The sequence below is a fragment of the Glycine max genome, chromosome 17, assembly GCF_000004515.6.
Source record: "Glycine max cultivar Williams 82 chromosome 17, Glycine_max_v4.0, whole genome shotgun sequence".
Taxonomy (NCBI): domain Eukaryota; kingdom Viridiplantae; phylum Streptophyta; class Magnoliopsida; order Fabales; family Fabaceae; genus Glycine; species Glycine max.
In genome coordinates, this window is record NC_038253.2 from 9846678 (window position 1) to 9865812 (window position 19135).

Genomic DNA, 19135 nt, shown 5'->3' on the forward strand with positions numbered 1-19135 from the left:
TTAACTTGTGGTTAGTAGTTGTTCTCTTTTATAGCTAGTTCCATGTAACGGTTCCGTTTGCAAAATTGATGTGAATATGTTTCCATATTAAGACCATTGAATTGGACACTCAATACTTGATTTAGTTCCTATGCACCTTTGGATATCTTGTTTATTTGCATAACATAGTTGCTTGTTTATGAGTGTTTGTTGGAGTTACCTTGGGTGACTAGTTGTGTGTCGATATCTTGTATAGTTACAAATTTTAGCAAAACATTCCCAATTGACTTTGGTTGGAAGATATTCTCCTATTAACTTAATTTGGTATATTTGTTTTGATCTCTATGGAGAAATATATCACATGTGTCATTCTTCTTCACATGGACCTAAATAATAAATATGTTGTCTAATAATGGTGTCTATTTGTTGAGGGAGACTCTTAATACCCAGTTTAGTTTCTATTTTCCATTGGTTATCTTGTTTCCATGTACCTTTGGATATGTCATGGTTCAATTTAGTTTGATTCTCTTGGACAACCCTAAATTTAACATGAGTTTGAAAAACCATTTTCTCCCAACTCAACAATATGAATCTCAATATTTGATTTAGTTTTTATGCAACTTTGAATATGTCACATTTTAATTATTGTGGCCAGCTTTAGATTTAGCATGTGTCTGGAAAACCATCCCCTTTTAACTCAACAATATGAATGCCTTGCTTTTTTGTTTTTACAATCACAAATTCACAATCCATCAAACCCAATTCTATAGAAAATGTTCAAATTCACAATAAATGAGAGTAAAAATTGTAATGTTTATAATTGCAAGACTAGTGTTTGTAACTGGAGTAAATTCACTTCATTGGAGTATGTCTATAACATATAGGAAGCGTTTACAACATACAGTGGCCAAAAGGAAGCCTCAAGTTCAATTGCAAGTGTATTTTAGATTATAAATTTAGCAAAGCGGCTAAAGTTGTAAAGGAAAAAAATCAAAAGAAAGAAACTAAATTATGATTTATAATTTTTTTGCAAGATTTTTCCAATGAGTTTGCGTTTAATGATATGTTTTTAGAAAATAGACTCTACACAAACATGATCAAACAAAAAGTTTTTTTTTTCCAACAAAAACAAGGCTTTGATGTATAAAAAGAAAATCACAAATCAAACGTCAGTTAAGTAGATGAAGAAAAAATGATATAAACACAAAGATTTTATGTTATTTTATCTCTACCATTTGAACTATGTTCACATATTTACAACTCATTAAGTTTTCACTAAATTTCAACAAAGTTACAATTATCTGTTAGATTTGGCTTGTACCGAAAAACTTATTCCCAAGCTTGTACAACCCAAGGTTTGAAGCTTTTAGCATTTATAAGGTATTATAAGAACCTTACAACTAAAGAGGATTTTGAATACATAAAGAGAGAAAAGAAAGTCCAATTTGAAATTGGTAACTTTGAGGTCTTTCATCAAACCCGACTCAATCTGTTCACTTTACCAGTTAGATAGCGAATTCTATTTTTTTTATTTTTTATTTTTGAATCCAACCAAACCCATAACATAATTAAATTTATTATTATATAAAAATTAATTATTAATTACAAAACACATTTATTTTTAGCTACCATAGTCTTTAATTTATTAAATTAAATTATTCATGATTTTTTTTTTGTTTTTTAAGTTGTTTTTATTTTATTTTAGAGTTTAATGAGTAAATAACCTTCTTACTCTTTATTTTATCTCTCTTAATTTTGTTTATATTTTTCAATAAAATTATACAAATCCGACACAATATAACCTGCAAAAGTTTATTCAGATAAGATAACGGATTTAATCAAAACCGTTCCAACCCGACCCGTGAAGACCCTTGCGTACCATGCTTATTCTCGCTATGCATTTCAATGGATTTCGCACACCCAAGCCAAGCTTCTGAAAAACCCTATTTTTTTTTTTTTGCTATTTAATATCAAATAAATACGTTTGGAATTGGATTGGGCAATAACAATCTTACGATTTCATGAATCACTGAGATAAATGGAGTCAGATGAAGACGATTTTGTTTTCTACGGAACGCCGATAGAGCGTGAGGACGATTCAATCAGTCGCAAGAAGAAGGCCATTGCTGAGTCCTCAGGTCAGCTCCGAGCTCTCCCTGCTTGGAAGCAAGAGGTAAGCATTTACTCTTTCCACAGAAATTCTGTTATGTTATGCCAGCGTTAATTGATTGGGATTGGTTGTGAGTGCACACTGCAAAATACTGAGGGTTTTGGTTTTGTTTCTCACTGTGAAATTGAAAATTTGAAGCTGGTTGTGTTTGTATCAAGGATCGGGTTGAGTTTCTGAATTCTAGCGCTAGATTCGTTGAGGAGTTCAATTTTGTTGCTAACAGCTATGTTCCCAGAGATATTCGGTTAAAGACCAAAAAATATTTACTCGGTTAAAAAAATTATTGACTAGAAGCTATTGGAATATTAGTTTGAACGTTGAAGTGATCCCTGTTAGTTGTTATTGCCTTCTTTTTGTACACTGTAGTAGTTATTTTGTGAGGCTGTTTTGGTTGTATGGTGCATTTATATTCTGAACTAACATTTCAACTTCTGTTGTGTTTGAACCCTATTCAAGGAAATGTAGTTGATTGCTTCAGTAGTTGTGAAGTGATGTGGTATTTGAGGTTGGTAATAAAAGTTGGTTATCGGTCTTAATGTTTAAATTCATTCTCGAGGACCATTTAAAAAAAGAGAATATTTTGGAATGACTTAACTAATGCTGCCGGATCCTAGTCTAGCTTCACTACAATTTTCATTTCATCATCTTCAGGTTAGAGATGAGGAAGGGCGGAGAAGATTCCATGGAGCATTTACAGGAGGTTATTCTGCGGGTTACTATAATACAGTGGGCTCAAAGGAAGGTATAAGTTCATGAGGAAATCATAACAATCCTGTTATAAATTTGAATTTTTTAAGGGTACTGATGTTAACTTTATGAATATTGTGCAGGGTGGGCACCTCAGTCATTTAAATCATCAAGGAAGAGCAGGGCTGAATTTAAAGAGCAGAACATACTGAATTTTCTTGATGAAGATGAGAAAACTGTATGTTGAATAATACAGTACAAGTTTGTGTTATAATGATTTTCAACGTATTTATATGTATATGTTTCAAAGTCCTCCGATTATAAGTTCACTTCTAAGGCAGTATAGATGTAGATATTAGAGGTGTGATACCAGGCTGATCCAGCTTTTTACACTAGAATAATTTATTGCTGGATGTTTCTGTAAATATTGATTAGTTGTCCTTTATTAAACATAATATATTTTTTTATTCATTTATGATCAATTTTATTGGTACCTTTTTACATGCTTCTACATTGTATGCTGTTTTCAATATCTTTTGGTGTGAAACTTTATTAATATTAGAGCAGCATACATACATCCATATATCACCTTGAGATTTTGAAATATTACAAGTACCCACTTAAAATGGAAAAACTTAGAAACATATCCTTTGAAGAATACATAAATTTTTTAAATTTTTCATAATAAAGGGAAGTGTGTTCTTTTAGAATTTAAGCAAGGAAGCTCTTGTAATTTTAGTTGCAATGGGGGCAGAGTGGGTGACCTTTGTAATATTTAAAAATCTTATGAGAGGACTATGTATTTATCATTAAACATTATGATGCTTCTAGAATAGGGATATACTCTTCTTTGCTTGTCTGAAGGAATCTCAACTAAAACTATGCTGTAAAAAATGGTTAAACCATTAACCCAACTACGACATTTCAATGATGTGGATGAAGTCAAATAGGTAGGTTACTTACTCAATTGGTGACTGGGGGTTCAGTTTTTGTTAGTAGATTAAGTTTTTTTGTGTTCTAACACACCCTTTACATGTATCATAGGAATTGGAAGGTTGTTTTTTGGGGACAACTTCACAGTTTGACACATTTGGTTTCACAGCTGCTGAAATTGCTCGCAAACAAGCTGAGAAGGAACAGAAACAGAGGTGCATTTTATTTCTCTAATTGTTATTATGGTCCTATGGTGTGCATATATCAATTAACTTCTATAGGGAGGAAAACTATTTGTGCTGCTTTTTTTTTAATTTTTTTAAAGAAAAAAAGTTCTTTATCCATAGTAATATCATACAAAACAAGAGTGGATTTTAAAACGCTTTTGCTTCTCTGGAGCTTTAGTGTTTACATTATAATATGAGGTTTTACAGCCAAACTATCACTATGCACTCTATTTTTTATTTTTTTTTGTGCCAGTTGATTCTCTTGTATTACAAAAATTGTGTGAAAAATGGAGTACTTTTCAGTATCTCTTGATGGTTGATCCATGGTGAATTTTCTGGGGAAATTTCTTTTATAAATATTCAAGGGATTGGAGAGCTTTGCTGTATTGATTTCTTTACTCTGTGTGCGTGTAATCCCTCTTTTGTTAATGGGTATGCTCTCTTTTTATTATATATATATTTTTAAAATGGACTGATTCATCTAACAAAAATTGAATAATTTCATTGTAAAGTCAATAAAAAAATGGCTTTGTCTTTTCATCAAGTTACCGTGTTTGATCTCGTTTTTGTATGAAGTGCCATGTACATGTTTAGTCTCTGGCATCACCTCAGCTAGTGCTTTAACCATTATTTAGTCTTGGTTAGTGAGCAAAGGGTGAGGCCTTTTATTCCCATTCCATCTTTAGTCAACAACACAACCATAGCAACAAGTCAACGACCATCACCAAACCCTTTCTCCCTAGGTGGAGACGGCTACTTGATCAAATAACACCATAAAGTTCTCTTGTAAATCATGTTTATAGAGAAACTATTGACATTTTAGTTTCAATATCATTTAATCAAAGAGCGGGTGAACCTTGGTTGTGACCTGGATGTCACTGATTTAAATCCTAGAAACAAATTCCTTGCCTGCAGGGCTAAGGCTATGTGCATTTATCCTCCTTAGACCCCACTAGGTGGGAGTGAGTCTCATGCACTGGGCTGCCCATTTTCGTCTTCAGTGACAAGGAGAAATAGAGGATAAGGCATGCTAGTTATCTGTGTATATGCTTTTTAACTTTTAATCCAAATGGTTGTTAAGTTTACCTATAGTTTTTCATGGTTCCGGAAATAGTAAACAAAAGCTTCACTTTTTAAATTCTTTTCCCTTTGTGGTGGTGAATGGTGATGGTGAGAGTATATTGTTTGAACTTCTGATCCCTTGAAATGTGATGCACTGTTATCTTTTGAGTTCAAAGAATTTAGAAGCTTGAAATTTCAATGTATTTGTCCTTATTCCTTGAAATAGTCTGATTTTCTTTCCTTTAATGAAAATACTCTCTCTGTGTGTCACTATTCTCCATTTTTATATCCGAATATGTTACAGAACATGGATGTTTAATAAGCTATCATTCTAATCTTTTGGGTAATTACTAATTATCAATCTTATTCACGTGAATTGTAGCATTTTGTCCTGAAAGCAAAATGCAACCACTTTTTCTTTATTCTCCATAGTTTCCCCTTTTATTTTTGTTTTTACTTTTGTAATCTTTCTGATGGGGGACTTCTGTGCTTGTTTGTGTTTTTCTTTTTCATTGTAGGCCATCCATAATTCCTGGACCTGCTCCTGATGAAATAGTTGTTCCAGCCACTGAGTCTGTTGGTCTGTTCCACTTAACTTAGCATCTTCTTTAAAAATACTTTATTTCTTACCCCCTTAATGTTTTTTAGGGGTAAAACTGCTCATGAAGATGGGATGGAGTCGTGGTCGCTCAATCAAGGATTCACATTCTGAGGCACTGTATGGTATGGCTTTCTTTTACCATTAGTATTTAGTTATTTCCTCGCTTTCCATTTTATACTTTCTGAAACAAATTCATCAAATATGAGTTGGATTGTAAGGAAAGGTTCTTAGGGGCTGTTTGGTTTGAGAAAGCGCTTTGTTTTTATTTTCTGTTTTCACTTTATTTTCTTTTTTTAGAAGTTTGTATAGGAAACAGTGAAAATAATTTTCTATTTTTTGTTTTTTTCCCTTTATAAACTTCAGAAAACAGGAAACAAAGTGAAAACAAAATGTTTTCTCAAACCAAACAACCCCTTAAGTTTTACCCCTTTTTAATTATCAATTGGATTGTAGAAATCAGGTTGCTGTTCTTCCTTTTTCTTGATATAATCACATGATCACATTAGTTTCAGATCCATGTGTTGCTGGACTTGGATCAAGATTCCTTTTTGTTCCTCTCCCTCATTCATTAATTGCATTCGATATTGATTTTAATATATTTATGATTCTCTTGAGATTCAATAGGTATTTGTGATTTAGATTGTTATGTATATGCTACAATTGCTTTCAGCACTATAAAAAAAGTAATTTAGGAGAAAATTATAATGAGTTTATGATTGTTTTATGGTTTTCATCTTTTTTTTTCTCCTTTCTAAATTGCAATTTTGGTCCCCCTTTAGTTCCTAATTCTCGATTTTGGTCCCCTTATTGTTTTCTGCAATTTTAGTCTCCATATTTTAGAAAATCTGCAATTTTTGAACATTCCTTAATTTTGCATACATTTATTTCTTTTATTTTTTACCTTTTAATTAAGTAAATCATTTTTTAGTTATTTTAATTTCCACATCACTAGACTGACTCATCATTAATCAACCCTTAAATTAGACGGTCAACTAATGCAAAGTTAAGGATTGAACCAAAATTGCAAATGTTCTAAATCTGGGGATTAAAATCGTGGAAAAAAAATGGGGGGACGCGGATCGGGAATTAAAGGGGACCAAAATTGCAATTATGTCCTTTTTCTTTCTTTTCCTATTTGGATGTTTGTCTTTTTTTTACGGAAATCTTTTCTAAAGGCAAATTGATCTAATCCAAATAATTACATGCACTGATTTCTATAGGATGGGAATGTAGTTTGCATTGATGCTCTTTTAATTTATATTTTATTCTTTTACTATACATCTTACTGTTCTTACTATAACCTTCCTCTCTGCCTGGTAGTAGTGATTTCCCTTTTATAGTTGGGAAATAGGCCAGGTATTACCTTGTTTTGTGGTATGGGCTTTTTGGTTGAGTTTTTAGAGTTGCTAGCTGGATTATGATGTTCAAGAGTTCCACATTCATCTTTTTGTTTTTTATTGTTCTTTTTCTTGGTCTTTCATCTTTTTCCTCCTAAATTACTCATGTAATCCTCAGTCAGGCTTTGCCCATTTTTTTTGGTAAAGATTATCCTAGCTATTTAATTTTTTGTATTATTTTTTCATTATCCAGAAAATATATTAATCTAATATAAAATCTTTTTCAATTCATGTAATTGTACTGTCTGTGTAGATGCTAGAAGACAGGCCCGTAGAGCTTTCTTAGCATTTTCTTCTGATGATCCAAAATTGAAGATTACTGGGTCTGAGCCCATTGAGGGTGATGTTGAAATTTTTCCTGAGGAGCCTGTGAATGGCGATGCTCAGTTTTCTAAGAGCACACCGGTGAGAAGTTTCTGTTACCAATCGTATATAAATGTAGTAAATTTCATAATAAATATCTTCTGAGTTTGGCTGATTGCTTCTTTCCTTTCCAATATGATTCTTCGGGTTTGTGATGATGTGTGATGTGATTTTGACCCATCCAGAAAGAAGCACACCCAAACATTTGTTTAGTTGTTTAGTCCTCGGACTAAATTCTGATAAATGATTAAAATGATTCCTTAGAGAAAGGTGAGGTATTTTTGCATATAATAAATAATTGTATATTTGAGTTTCAACATGTGTTTTAGTAAAAGTGCTTTTCCTTGCTTTAAATTGGTGCCAATTGCGAGAGAAAGGGGGGAGGGGTGTCAGTTGACATTTAGACCACTCAATATTGCCTACAGAAAATGACTTCTATTAGCCTATTAGGCCTTCCCTTTAAATGATAAGAAACTATCATGTAGATTTTGCTTGCCAAATTTTGGAAAACTCAAGCAAGAATAAATATGTGATCAGATGGTTGATATTTCAATATATTTGAAAACTAAATTGGTGTTAATTTTAAGATAATGGAGTAGAAAACAAACTTGAATTGCTGTGAATGTTATGAGCATGATATGCATTATACAAACTTCCAATCCAATGGTGGATTTTGTGCTGAATATCTCTCTCATTCCTCAACAAACAGATGTTTTAATTATTTTGATTCAATTTAGCATTTCTCTTATTTTAGCTGCTTGTAAGTACATTTGTATTGATAACAGGCATGTCTTATATACATCTTTTCTTCAGGTTTACGTACTCAACCCAAAGCAAGACCTGCATGGATTAGGTTTTGATCCTTATAAGCATGCTCCTGAGTTTAGAGGTATGCCTTTTTCTTGATCAATATGTGGAACCTTCTGATGTGGGTGCTAGAAATTCATATTTAATTCCATTTTCTCCGTTTTTACAGAGAAAAAAAGATCACGCTTAGCCAGCAAGGGGGGAGGACCTGGCTATAGCAAAAACTTCTCCACCAGAGACAGTCTTTTTGGTTTGAAATGTAAGATACTTAAAAAATGAGTATATGATAATCCATTATCTTATTTGCCACTTTCTGGTTTATGTAATTCATGGTCACAAAAATATATTGTTCCAAGTTGATTTAACTCTTAGCGTCCTTTCATCAGCAGGAAAGGCTGCCCCTGGTTTTGGTATTGGAGCTCTTGAGGAGCTTGATGTGGAGGATGAGGATGTCTATGCCACTGGTTAGTAGTTCTACTCTTTCATGTTAGGAGTGAATAAGGTTTAACTTGGGACCTGTTTGGTAAGTGTGATTGGATGAGGCCTGACAGGCTAAAACCTAATAATTGTTTTATGGCCCTAATACTAAGAGGTATTTTGCGTGACATTATAATAAGTATAATATTCAATATTGTACAAGATACTACTATGTTTGGTGAAGCACTCTATAGCACTAGGTAGGATAAAAATTATTACTTTTTACATAAATATATTAAAAAGATAGGAACAAACAATAGGATAGGATAGGAAGTGTCAAATACCTTGATGAAACAGTAATAACAGCATATTTCCTCTTTTAGTATAAACAGCAGAGATAATCAAAGACTGGAAACAGTGATGAAATAGAGCAGAGCTCCTTACAATGGTGATGAAAGCAATAGAGATAACTAAGAAACCCAGAACAACCTCCTGTGACTTTTGATTCACACAATTGATTGTATTGAGAATAGCTAGTGTTGGACGAGAATGAGAAGATAAGCTTGAACTGTGGGAAAAATTTGGGTAAGCTGTCAAGCTGTGCATGGTGGCAAATCTGTTGAAGATAAGCTTATTGGGGTGAAAGGGGAAGTTACAAAGGTGTTGGGAGCATGCTTATCATTCACCAAGCTAATTATTGAATCATGAGTCATAAATTTATCAAATCACAAGATTCAGAGACACAAAAGTTACCTAAAACAACATTAACCATAAGTTCCATAAAACAAAATCATAAGTCGTAAGTGAATCCTGCTATCAATTTATATAGAAGCTAATAAATAAAATGCCCATGGCATACAACCAAGGGAACTCATGAGTCATAATTCTTTGTGTTCCTACCAAATGGCAGTTCATCTTAAGTGCACTAAACCACATTGTTTGTGAACATTAAATGATAGTTACATTTGATGTGTAATCTATTGTCAAGAATGATACAATGTTCTCGTCAAGTAACAGGTTTGTTCCCTTTCTTTAACGTAAAGCCACATGATGTTGTTAAATGAAGCCTTTGTTTCAAAAGAATGAAAACAGAGCAATGTTAACCAAATAAGATGCATATAGAGTGAGCAAGTGACTATGTGAAGCCTCTGTATCAGAATTTAGAAGAATGTAAATGGAGTTATGGAACAACCACATAGGGTGCAAAGAGTGAGTGTTGAATCCCCTTAGAAGAATAAAAACAATGTAATGAAATAATCATAGGATGCATTTAGTAGTGATCATTTAGTTTTTTTTTTTTCATTTAACAGCTTGTTTGACTTTTCAATTTCTTTGCTGATAATTAGTGAAATGAAAGCATAAAGGGGGGAAAATTGAATCATTGAGTTGCATGATTTTTATTGATGATACTAAATCACATCGATTCATGCATGTGCTGCATGATTTCAAAGATATTTCCGATTCATCACATCATTCAAATTGTTGGCTTGCCAAATCATAACAAATAGTGTGATTAAAAAAACTATGTCTAGGGGGTATTCGGGTGTTTTTTGGGTTGAAATGGAGAACTTCTACATGAGCCTATGCATCAAAAATAAACTCAAGCCTAATCTCGATCTGAAGGCCTGAATAAGTTATTCATTAGTATAATGTATTATAAGAGGGGTTTAATGGATAAGAAGCTCATGCAATATAGTACTTGCACCGAACAACTAATAAAGTCATATTGTATTAACTTCTCATACCTGACTTTGCTTGTTTGGGCTCTTAGTGATGCTTTTGTCTGTAGAATACTAGAATTAGTGCTTCCTTCTGAGGACCCACTTTCAGTTTTCATGTTTTTCTCATATAGATGTTTATATGCTTTAATTTTTTTTTAACAAGAGAACAATTTCTTTGAAGTAAGCTTGAGACTGTAAATGTTCTCCTATAAAAATGAGAAAAATAGGCATAATGCTTTTTCTTTGTTTTGTTTTTTAAGGTTATGAATTTGAAGATGCTTATGTTCAAGAAGTTGAAGAACCTTCAACGTTGAGATTAGAAAACCAGAGAACGAAAGAGCAGAAGGACCAGGGTGATCTGCGTGGTTTTAGAGTTGCATCCAATTCTGACTTTAAAATGGAAAGGTTACAGAAGCAGTTTATTGTCAAACTATTAAACTGATATGGTTTTTTATTTTTAAAATTCTATATTATAACTTTTATTGTTTCACATGGTTTGTGTTAATAGTAATTCTAGGGCCTAGGGATCTAATACCATAATAATATTTTAACAGTTTTTGGGTTTTGAATTCTATATATGCTTATCTCTTTAATTCCTTTGCCTATTTTGTATTTATATGATTGCACATTAAACCATATTGTATAAACTGATTTTCAGATTCGAGGCTCCTCTGATTCCCAAGGATTTTGTGCCCCACCATGAATTTTCTGGACCTCTCAACATTAACCGCAAGAGCTGTGAAGTTACTCCACCAGATGTTCCTCCTCCTGGGGATGGGAATTTAAAACTATTAATTGAGGGGGTTGCAAATCTGGTAGCTAAATGTGGTAAATTATATGAGGATTTATCAAGAGAAAAGAATCAATCAAATCCATTGTTTAATTTTCTTTCTGGAGGAACTGGCCATGAATATTATGCAAGGAAATTGTGGGAGGCACAACAGAAACACAAGACTAGTCGGCAATTGGATGGAAAAATGCCTCCCAGTGTGCAGAGGCTAACAGCTGAGAGTCGAGGCCAGATCCTAGGGGAAAAACCTCTAGAAAAAAGTTCCCAAGATCTATCCTCATCTGTTTCTTCTACAGATATTCATCTCCAATTTAATCTTACTGATACATTTACTGAGTCTGCATCACTTGTAAGTAGCATAATCTTTCTGCATTAAAGTCTTAATTAGATAATTAGAAATATTTCTGTATTGCTTCTAGTAGTTTGGTTGGCCAACCAGATTGTGCCTTCAACTCAGATAATTCCCTTGACACGATTCTTAGATTCCGTTCCGTGGAATCTTAATGATAAGGGTATAGCTGAACCTTTGATTGCCAGACTCTGGGCACAATGGTCAGTGCCCATACCATTAGGCTTGGGGTTATACTGGTTTCTGTACAAATCCTAAAAGAATTTAAAATGTGGTTTTATCCTCCCCCTTTTGTAGAGACCTCTGCCCAGACTGTAAATACCCAAAAAAAATTTGGATCTTTACTCATCTTTGTTTCCTTATATTTGAGCCAGAGTGAGTTAGTGAATGTGGAAAAGCCTTTCAAAGATGATCCTACAAAGCAAGAAAGATTTGAGCAGTTTCTTAAGGAGAAATATAAAGGGGGATTACGCTCTGCTAGTTCTAGTTTAGCTAGTGATATGTCAGAAGCTGCTCGTGCTCAAGAGAGACTAAGTTTTGAGGCTGCAGCTGAGGCAATAGAAAAGGGACGACAAGGCAGGGGAAGCAAGCCTTTAATTCCATCTTCCATGGATTTTATCCCAGGTGGTGTTATGCAGTTTACTTCTGGTGAAGTAAAGGTATGGCTAAGGCAATGTTCCTTTTGTTTCTTTCCCAATAGCTTTGGCTAATTTTATTTGGTGTGTCCTGTGCTAACAGCCAAAGAAAGACCTGCTAGCTGAAGATATTTTGAAGAAGAAAATGTACCCTAAGAGGGAAGAGTTTCAATGGCGCCCTTCTCCTCTTCTGTGCAAACGCTTTGATCTTATTGATCCATATATGGGGAAGGTACTTCAAGTAGTCCGTTACATTTTGTAGTTATATTCTTATATTGATTTTGTAGTCCAAACATTTTTCACTTTTTATCAGTATTTAAATTATGTTCCAAATTGTCAAAGAATGTTTCAAGCTTAGACATTGCTTTTTGCAGCCGCCACCTGCTCCACGGATTAGGAGTAAGATGGATACCTTGATTTTTACATCAGATTCAGTCAAAGGTACCAAAGTGGACGGGCCTGTTACTTCAAAGAAAGACATCTCATCTTTGCAACAACCTACTAATAAAGACATAACCAAAAGTATTACTGAAAATGAAACTGAAGAGGATGTGGAAGTCGAAAATATTGAAAGGCCAGTTGACCTATACAAGGTAACACCCAATTTCTAACCCTTTCAGAACCATTCTACTTATGATTATCTTTCATGCAAAACCATTTTGTCCTTTACAAAACATATTTTATACATGTTTTTTATTGCCTATTTTGTCTGTGACCATAAAATCTTGGGGGTAGATTTTGATGACAATACAATTTGACTCATGTCCTAAGCATGTATCCTAGGCATAGAAATCTATTTAACGAATTCTTATGCTCATTGATTACATGCATATTTTATATGATGTTGCACATGGCAACTTATACCACATTCATGTATTGCAAGGCTATTTTCTCCGATGATTCAGATGATGAAGGGGAAGACCCTAGCAATAGGAGAGTAGAGAATCAAGAAAAGAAAGCTGAAGTAGCTAATACAGCATTGAGCCGTTTGATTGCTGGTGATTTTCTTGAATCATTGGGCAAGGAACTAGGAATTGAGGTTCCTCCTGATATGCCTTACCCTACGCAAAAGTCCAGGAATGTTGCACATCAGAAAGACATTGTTAATGAAGATGCAAGAACCGACATCCTAAAGAGTGAAAACAACAGTGTGATGTCCTTAAATCATGATTTGCCATATGATCAGCAGCACATTGCTCATGATTGTGAACCATCAAAAGGTGACACCATTGATGGAAATATGCTTGAGAGCGGTAATAACAAAACCAAGGGAACCACCAGCCAAGACAATGACAGCAGTTCAGAAGAAGAAAGGAGCCAAAAACGATCTAATAGGGAAAAATATGATGAGTCTAGGAAAGATAAAACCCCTGTAACACGTGGCCGGGATTATAGCAGCAGTTCTTCATTAGAAGAGGAAAGGAGCCGAAAACGGTCCAGACATCAACGGCATAAGAGGCATGATGCAGGAAGTCATTCATCCAGTGATGATGACAGAAGAGATAGACACAGTTCAAGGTCAAAAGGGAGAAGGAAAGGTTCTTCCCGAGAAAAAAGCAGGAGTGAAAAACACTCAAAACGTCACAAGCACAGAAAGCATGAATCTCCAAATAGATCCTCTCGTTATAGCAATGAGAAAGACAGTTCACATTCCAGAAAAGAGAAAAGGCGGAGGGAATGAGCGAGAGACTTGTTTCCTTTGTTTTCAAGAACATTTTGGAATTATGTTGGGGGATCGCTGTTGTATACTTGTATTAAAAGATGTTACTAAGTTTTGGGTTTGTGATACTGAGGTGCTCCCTATGGATTTCATTTGCTCCGATTGAAACTCAAGCCTCTTGCATAGGTTGCTTTCTTCACTGGTTTGAAGTAATGCTGCTTAATTCAATCCCCCCAGCTTATCCTTTCTTGGCTGTAAAGAAATGGAATTGGTACCTGATTATCTAGACTAAATATTAGGGAGCCCTTTGTGAAAAAAAGAAAAGAAAAACTAATTAGGAAGTTGAGGTATAGTGCTCAGTCCCAAGGTTTACTGTGATGCATTTTATAACTTTTTAATGTTAAAAAAAAAAAAACATGTTTTCTTTTCTCTAACTTTGTGTTGCAGGAATTTAAAATGTCTGAAATTTGAATTGTGCCTTGATTTTAATTTTTTTTATTTTTTAAATATTTTATTTGGATAAATCAATTCAAATTTCTTAAATTTCAATTTTTTTTTATTTGGATAGGATAATTTAATTTTTTTTCATATGCAAAATTTCAGCTTTATATTTTAAATAAATGAAATTCCAATATTAAACTTTATAGTAAATAAATTCTATTTAATTTTGAAATATTTAATAATTTTTTTTTCAAAATATTTAATAATTCAAAAATATAAATATTGATAAGTTTGACAAGATTTTTTTTCAATCAATCACAATCAGTGATGTTTTTAGCCTTATATCAATTAGAGTTATTTTTCAACTAACATCAACTAGAGTTATTTTTTAGTTAACATTGACTAATTTATTTTGGCTCACCTTGATTAAGATATTTTTGTCAACAATGATTAGGAATTTTTGGTTAACATTGATTAGAGTTTTTTTTTTATTCATGTCGATTATGATTTTTTTGATTGACATTGGATAAGATTTTTTTGTCAACATTGGTTAGAGTTATTTTTAGCCAACATTGATTAGGATTTTTGATTGATGCTAACTAAGGTTTTTTTTTTTTTTTATATTTTTCAGTCGACATCATGTAGTGTTTTTTTGGTCGATGTCGGTTAGGATTTTGTTGGTCAATGTTAACTAATTTTTTTTTTTTTTTGCTAACATTGACTAAGGTTTTTTATGGTGATATTGATTAGGTTTTTTTAACTAACATTGACCAGAACTATTTTTTAACTGATGTCGGCTAAGATTTTTTTTTTTTGACTCACCTCAGACATAACTATGTTTTTTACATGTTTGCCATCTCCAATTTAGTAGCTCATCAATTTTTTTTACACGTTTTAAATGAGTTTTATTATTATACATAGTTTATTTATATAATCTATAATTTAGGTATCTCTTTCTCCGATTCAACTACTTCAAAAATTAAATGGTCTCATAGTTAACCTCACATTTCTATATTTTTATTATATAAACCTTTTTTTTGGTACTTTTTGGTTCCACAAATGATCACAAGGTAACTTATATAACTATATGTATCATGTGCTTAATAAGACCCCCCTTTGTCTCGCTCCAACAGTTGGATCATACGAGGATAAGGTGCTTAATAGGAAGCAACCGTTTAAGCTTCGGTGATGCAGATACACTTATGACACCGACACTTTTTTTTTTTTTTTGAAGCCATGCATAAATTTCATTTATGAAAATTACGTTCTGAACTTTTAGAAAATGTTGAAAGCTTTGTGGGGAACGTGAAAAGAAAACTGGGCATATATTGTTATCAAGTAGTATAACGTAATTTTCAAAACTATGTATAATTCCGTGCTCCATGAATATCATGAAATGACGCCGCCGACAAACATTGGAATATATCATCTAAATATCTTCTTATATATTGTCATAAGAAACGTTAGTTGATCTCCTAAAAAAAAAACCTTAGTTCTAGAATACTTTTGTACAGTGTTTTAAATAAAAATATGGGAGATAAAAAGAAAAGTAATGAAAAGAGATAATATATAATATTATAAAACTATCATGGCAAAATATTGTATAAAAACCATCTCTGTTTCTTAGGACATGCAATCAATAGTGGGTAAAATTAATCTGTTTCTGTAGAGCGAAATACAATTTTGGTTTTTTTAGGAACACAGTTTATGAGTTTAAAGTCTCGAAATTCACGAATATTTGTGCTTTGCACTTTAATTAATAAACACGGTTAATCACTGATAAAAAAACACAGTTAATCTTCAGTTGTTATACTTTTCTTTTTAAATTATTTTTAAATTTTAGTTAGAATGCATTGCTAATATACATCTTTTAATCACGTATTATGTCCTATCACAATTTTATTAATTTTTATAATAATCACCTTAAAAATTATACTTAAAATAATTTTTAATTAATCGACAAATAATAATCATTGCATTGACCATATATGAAATTCAATTTGAATTTTTATAAATAACACGATTAATCTTCGTAATCATATATAGTATGTGCAAATCGTTCAATAACTGCGGCGTTGACGTTAAAGGTAGAGATAAAAAAAAAAAACAAAAGGACAGATCTAATCGATTGGATTTGATTTTTTAAATGAATCTCAAAATACGTAAAAGTAAAACAATTGAAATTATTAACGCATTCTCTAAAGTCTCACCTACAAACATGATTGCCAACTTGCCATCATGTAAGTTATTGATTTTGTTCATTTCAACTGTCCAAACTAGTTTTTCTTTAAGAGAGGATATAGTCTAATAGTATAAAGGAATCTTATAATGCTATTTAATCATAAATTATTGCATATGAAAATTTTCTTGATATTTATAATAATTATTTTAAAATTTATATATATAATATTAATATTTTTTATTGATTGACTGTAGGAATTAAACTCTTTTTAAAGATAGTTATTGCTAAGAAGAAATAATTAAAAAAATTTGATTTTAAAATTAAAAAATTATATTCAATTGTGAATAGTAAAAAATTTAATTTTAAATAATTATTAAGTTGTTATATTCAATTATCATAATGCAATTTTTTGCATGAGTTACATAATTTTATTACTCAGTCATTAATCGTAAACCATGCTCCTAAAAAAAAAATCGTAAACCATGCATGCATTGTGATATATCCAAAGCATGTTTAGGATTATAGTATTTTTTGAACTTCTTATTGAATATAACGGTGATCTAATGTAAAATAATTTTATATTATAATTTAATATAATTTTTTGTAAAAGTTAACAAATTTATGAGATATGATGATTTATGATTTGATGACAATATAAAATTATTTTATAGTGCATAATTTTTTTTTCTCTCTTAGTTATCAATCATCTTAATCATTTTTACTTATTATTGGGTTCTTTTGTGATCTTTTTTACATAAAGTTATAAATAACTAATTGGGTATTTTTATGTTTTTGAAAGTCACATGGAAAGGAAGTTAATGAAATGGTATAAAGAAGGGAAAATTTCCTAAACCTTTTAAAGCTTCAATGTTAGGCATTCGCATTCGGTTACTCTTCAAAAAGGAATAAAATGATAGGCATTAGGTCATGATCAGTGCACGGATCCATTTTGAGGGTTAGTTACTAATATTCAGCCTTAAAGTGTTGGAGTTTGGCGGCATTGAGCGTTGAACTAAATCCACATTTAATCTAATTTATAATAGGGTGACAATAGTAAGGATCTCATTTTCGAAATTATTTATTGTAATTTATAAATATAAAATAGATTTTTTTATAATATTTTCATTTATTGATGTCTCACTCAAATATTTATATGGTACATAACTATATTTTAACTCTTTTAATAAGAATAAAAGAAGTTATTTATCACAGTAATTTGTGTAAATAATAATTTTATTGATAAATAACTACATCACTTTTGCTTTTATAAAAAACTACATTACTTAACATATGGATTACTAATATAATATAACAATTATGTGACAAAATATTTTTGGTTTAAGACACTTCTTAATGGTTCTAGGACGTTATAACTTTTTTGACAATGCAAAATTACTAGAAAGAAAGCTTTGAAATTTAAAAAAAAGTGTAAGAGATAAAAATAAAAAAATCAATAAACTCCGAAAATATACAAATCATCAACCCACAAAATCATCATCCAAAACACAAAATCAACAAGAATAAGCAAAATCACAAACCAATTAACACATCAACCAAAACCCAAGCAACAATACACCACCATGTTTACCTTGCATCCCGGACCATCTTGTTTTCTACTATCTCTCTTCCCTTTTTTTGCAAAACTATTTTCTTCCCTCCTCCGTTGTTTGCTTTCTTCTCTAAGGAACCCATCATTGTGGTCAAGCCATTGCCATCTCTAGTGAACAAGAAAAATCTTTCTCTTCCTTTGCCTCATCTCACTCTTGCGACTGCGACCTCATCGCAATTTGACACGGTTAAAAAAATTGTAGCACCATAAAACTAAAAAAAAATCTTTAACCAACAATATTTTACATGTTATTGTTACATCATATTAGTAGTCCACATGATAAGTCACATGATTAACACGTCACCACTTAATGATGATACTGGATGAGAAGGATTAAAAACAATGCTGGATAAAAGTTGAAGACTAAGATGGGTAAAAAAAAATTGTTGAAAGATCAAGATTAGTCAAAAAATTGTTAAGGGATTAAAACAAGTCAAAAAAAATTATTGATGGGCTAATAGTGAATTTCATAAAAAGATGAGAGACTAAATTATACTTTATGCAAAAAAATTGACACCTAATTGTCACATTAAATTGGTAGGTCACGCATGACTGTCACATTATTATTTAACAATGATACTTAATGTCAAAGACTAAAAACATAAGAACTAAAGCAATTAAAATTTTGTTTAAAAACTAAAAACAAAATTCATCAAAAGTTGAGAGAACAAAAACATATCTTGTCCATTGAAATACTTACAAAACCTTAAAGAGACAAATAATATAAACAAAAATAAAAATAAAAAATGTCTCTCAATTTGCATTTTGTGACGCGTCCTTCTTCCCACTCAAGGAAGAGTACACCACCCGGTCTTCTTGATGGAGGAAGAGGCTTCTCCTCGAAAATTGATAGTGTTTTTTCCATCAATCAAGCTTGATAGATCTTCCCTCTGCATTAATTATAACTGAACTCTTTATTAGGATACAATTACAATTTCTTCTGAATTATATTAATTTGATATTGGTTTTTAATTCTAAGCTCATTTTCATTTTTTTTACATAAACCATATCTATATTTTGTTTCTTGTTCGACTCAAATAAAATTATTATAAATGATACATTTTTTTATTTAATGTTAAATTTTTTAATTAAGTTAAATTAATGT

The 19135-nt window shown here is 31.8% G+C and overlaps 1 protein-coding gene across 1 annotated transcript; it reads left to right on the forward strand.

The window, feature by feature from the left end:
• The first annotated feature begins 1803 nt into the window (after window positions 1–1803).
• LOC100500422 (uncharacterized) lies at window positions 1804–14232 on the forward strand. Its single transcript, NM_001250894.3, has 16 exons — window positions 1804–2152; window positions 2801–2891; window positions 2980–3074; window positions 3881–3984; window positions 5577–5638; window positions 5707–5781; window positions 7310–7461; window positions 8233–8308; window positions 8396–8485; window positions 8613–8690; window positions 10625–10769; window positions 11023–11503; window positions 11878–12162; window positions 12242–12370; window positions 12513–12731; window positions 13022–14232. Exons 1-16 carry the CDS (start codon window positions 2018–2020, stop codon window positions 13817–13819), a joined length of 3015 nt encoding a protein of 1004 aa, NP_001237823.2. The 5' UTR covers window positions 1804–2017; the 3' UTR covers window positions 13820–14232.
• Window positions 14233–19135: the final 4903 nt, after the last annotated feature.

Bases quoted from the DNA above. Each gene is read 5' to 3' on its own strand.
- LOC100500422 (NM_001250894.3), top strand. From the start codon at position 2,018: ATGGAGTCAGATGAAGACGATTTTGTTTTCTACGGAACGCCGATAGAG. The intron at 2,153-2,800 runs GTAAGCATTTAC...CATCATCTTCAG, and splicing joins TCCCTGCTTGGAAGCAAGAG to GTTAGAGATGAGGAAGGGCG. The intron at 11,504-11,877 runs GTAAGTAGCATA...TATTTGAGCCAG, and splicing joins TTACTGAGTCTGCATCACTT to AGTGAGTTAGTGAATGTGGA.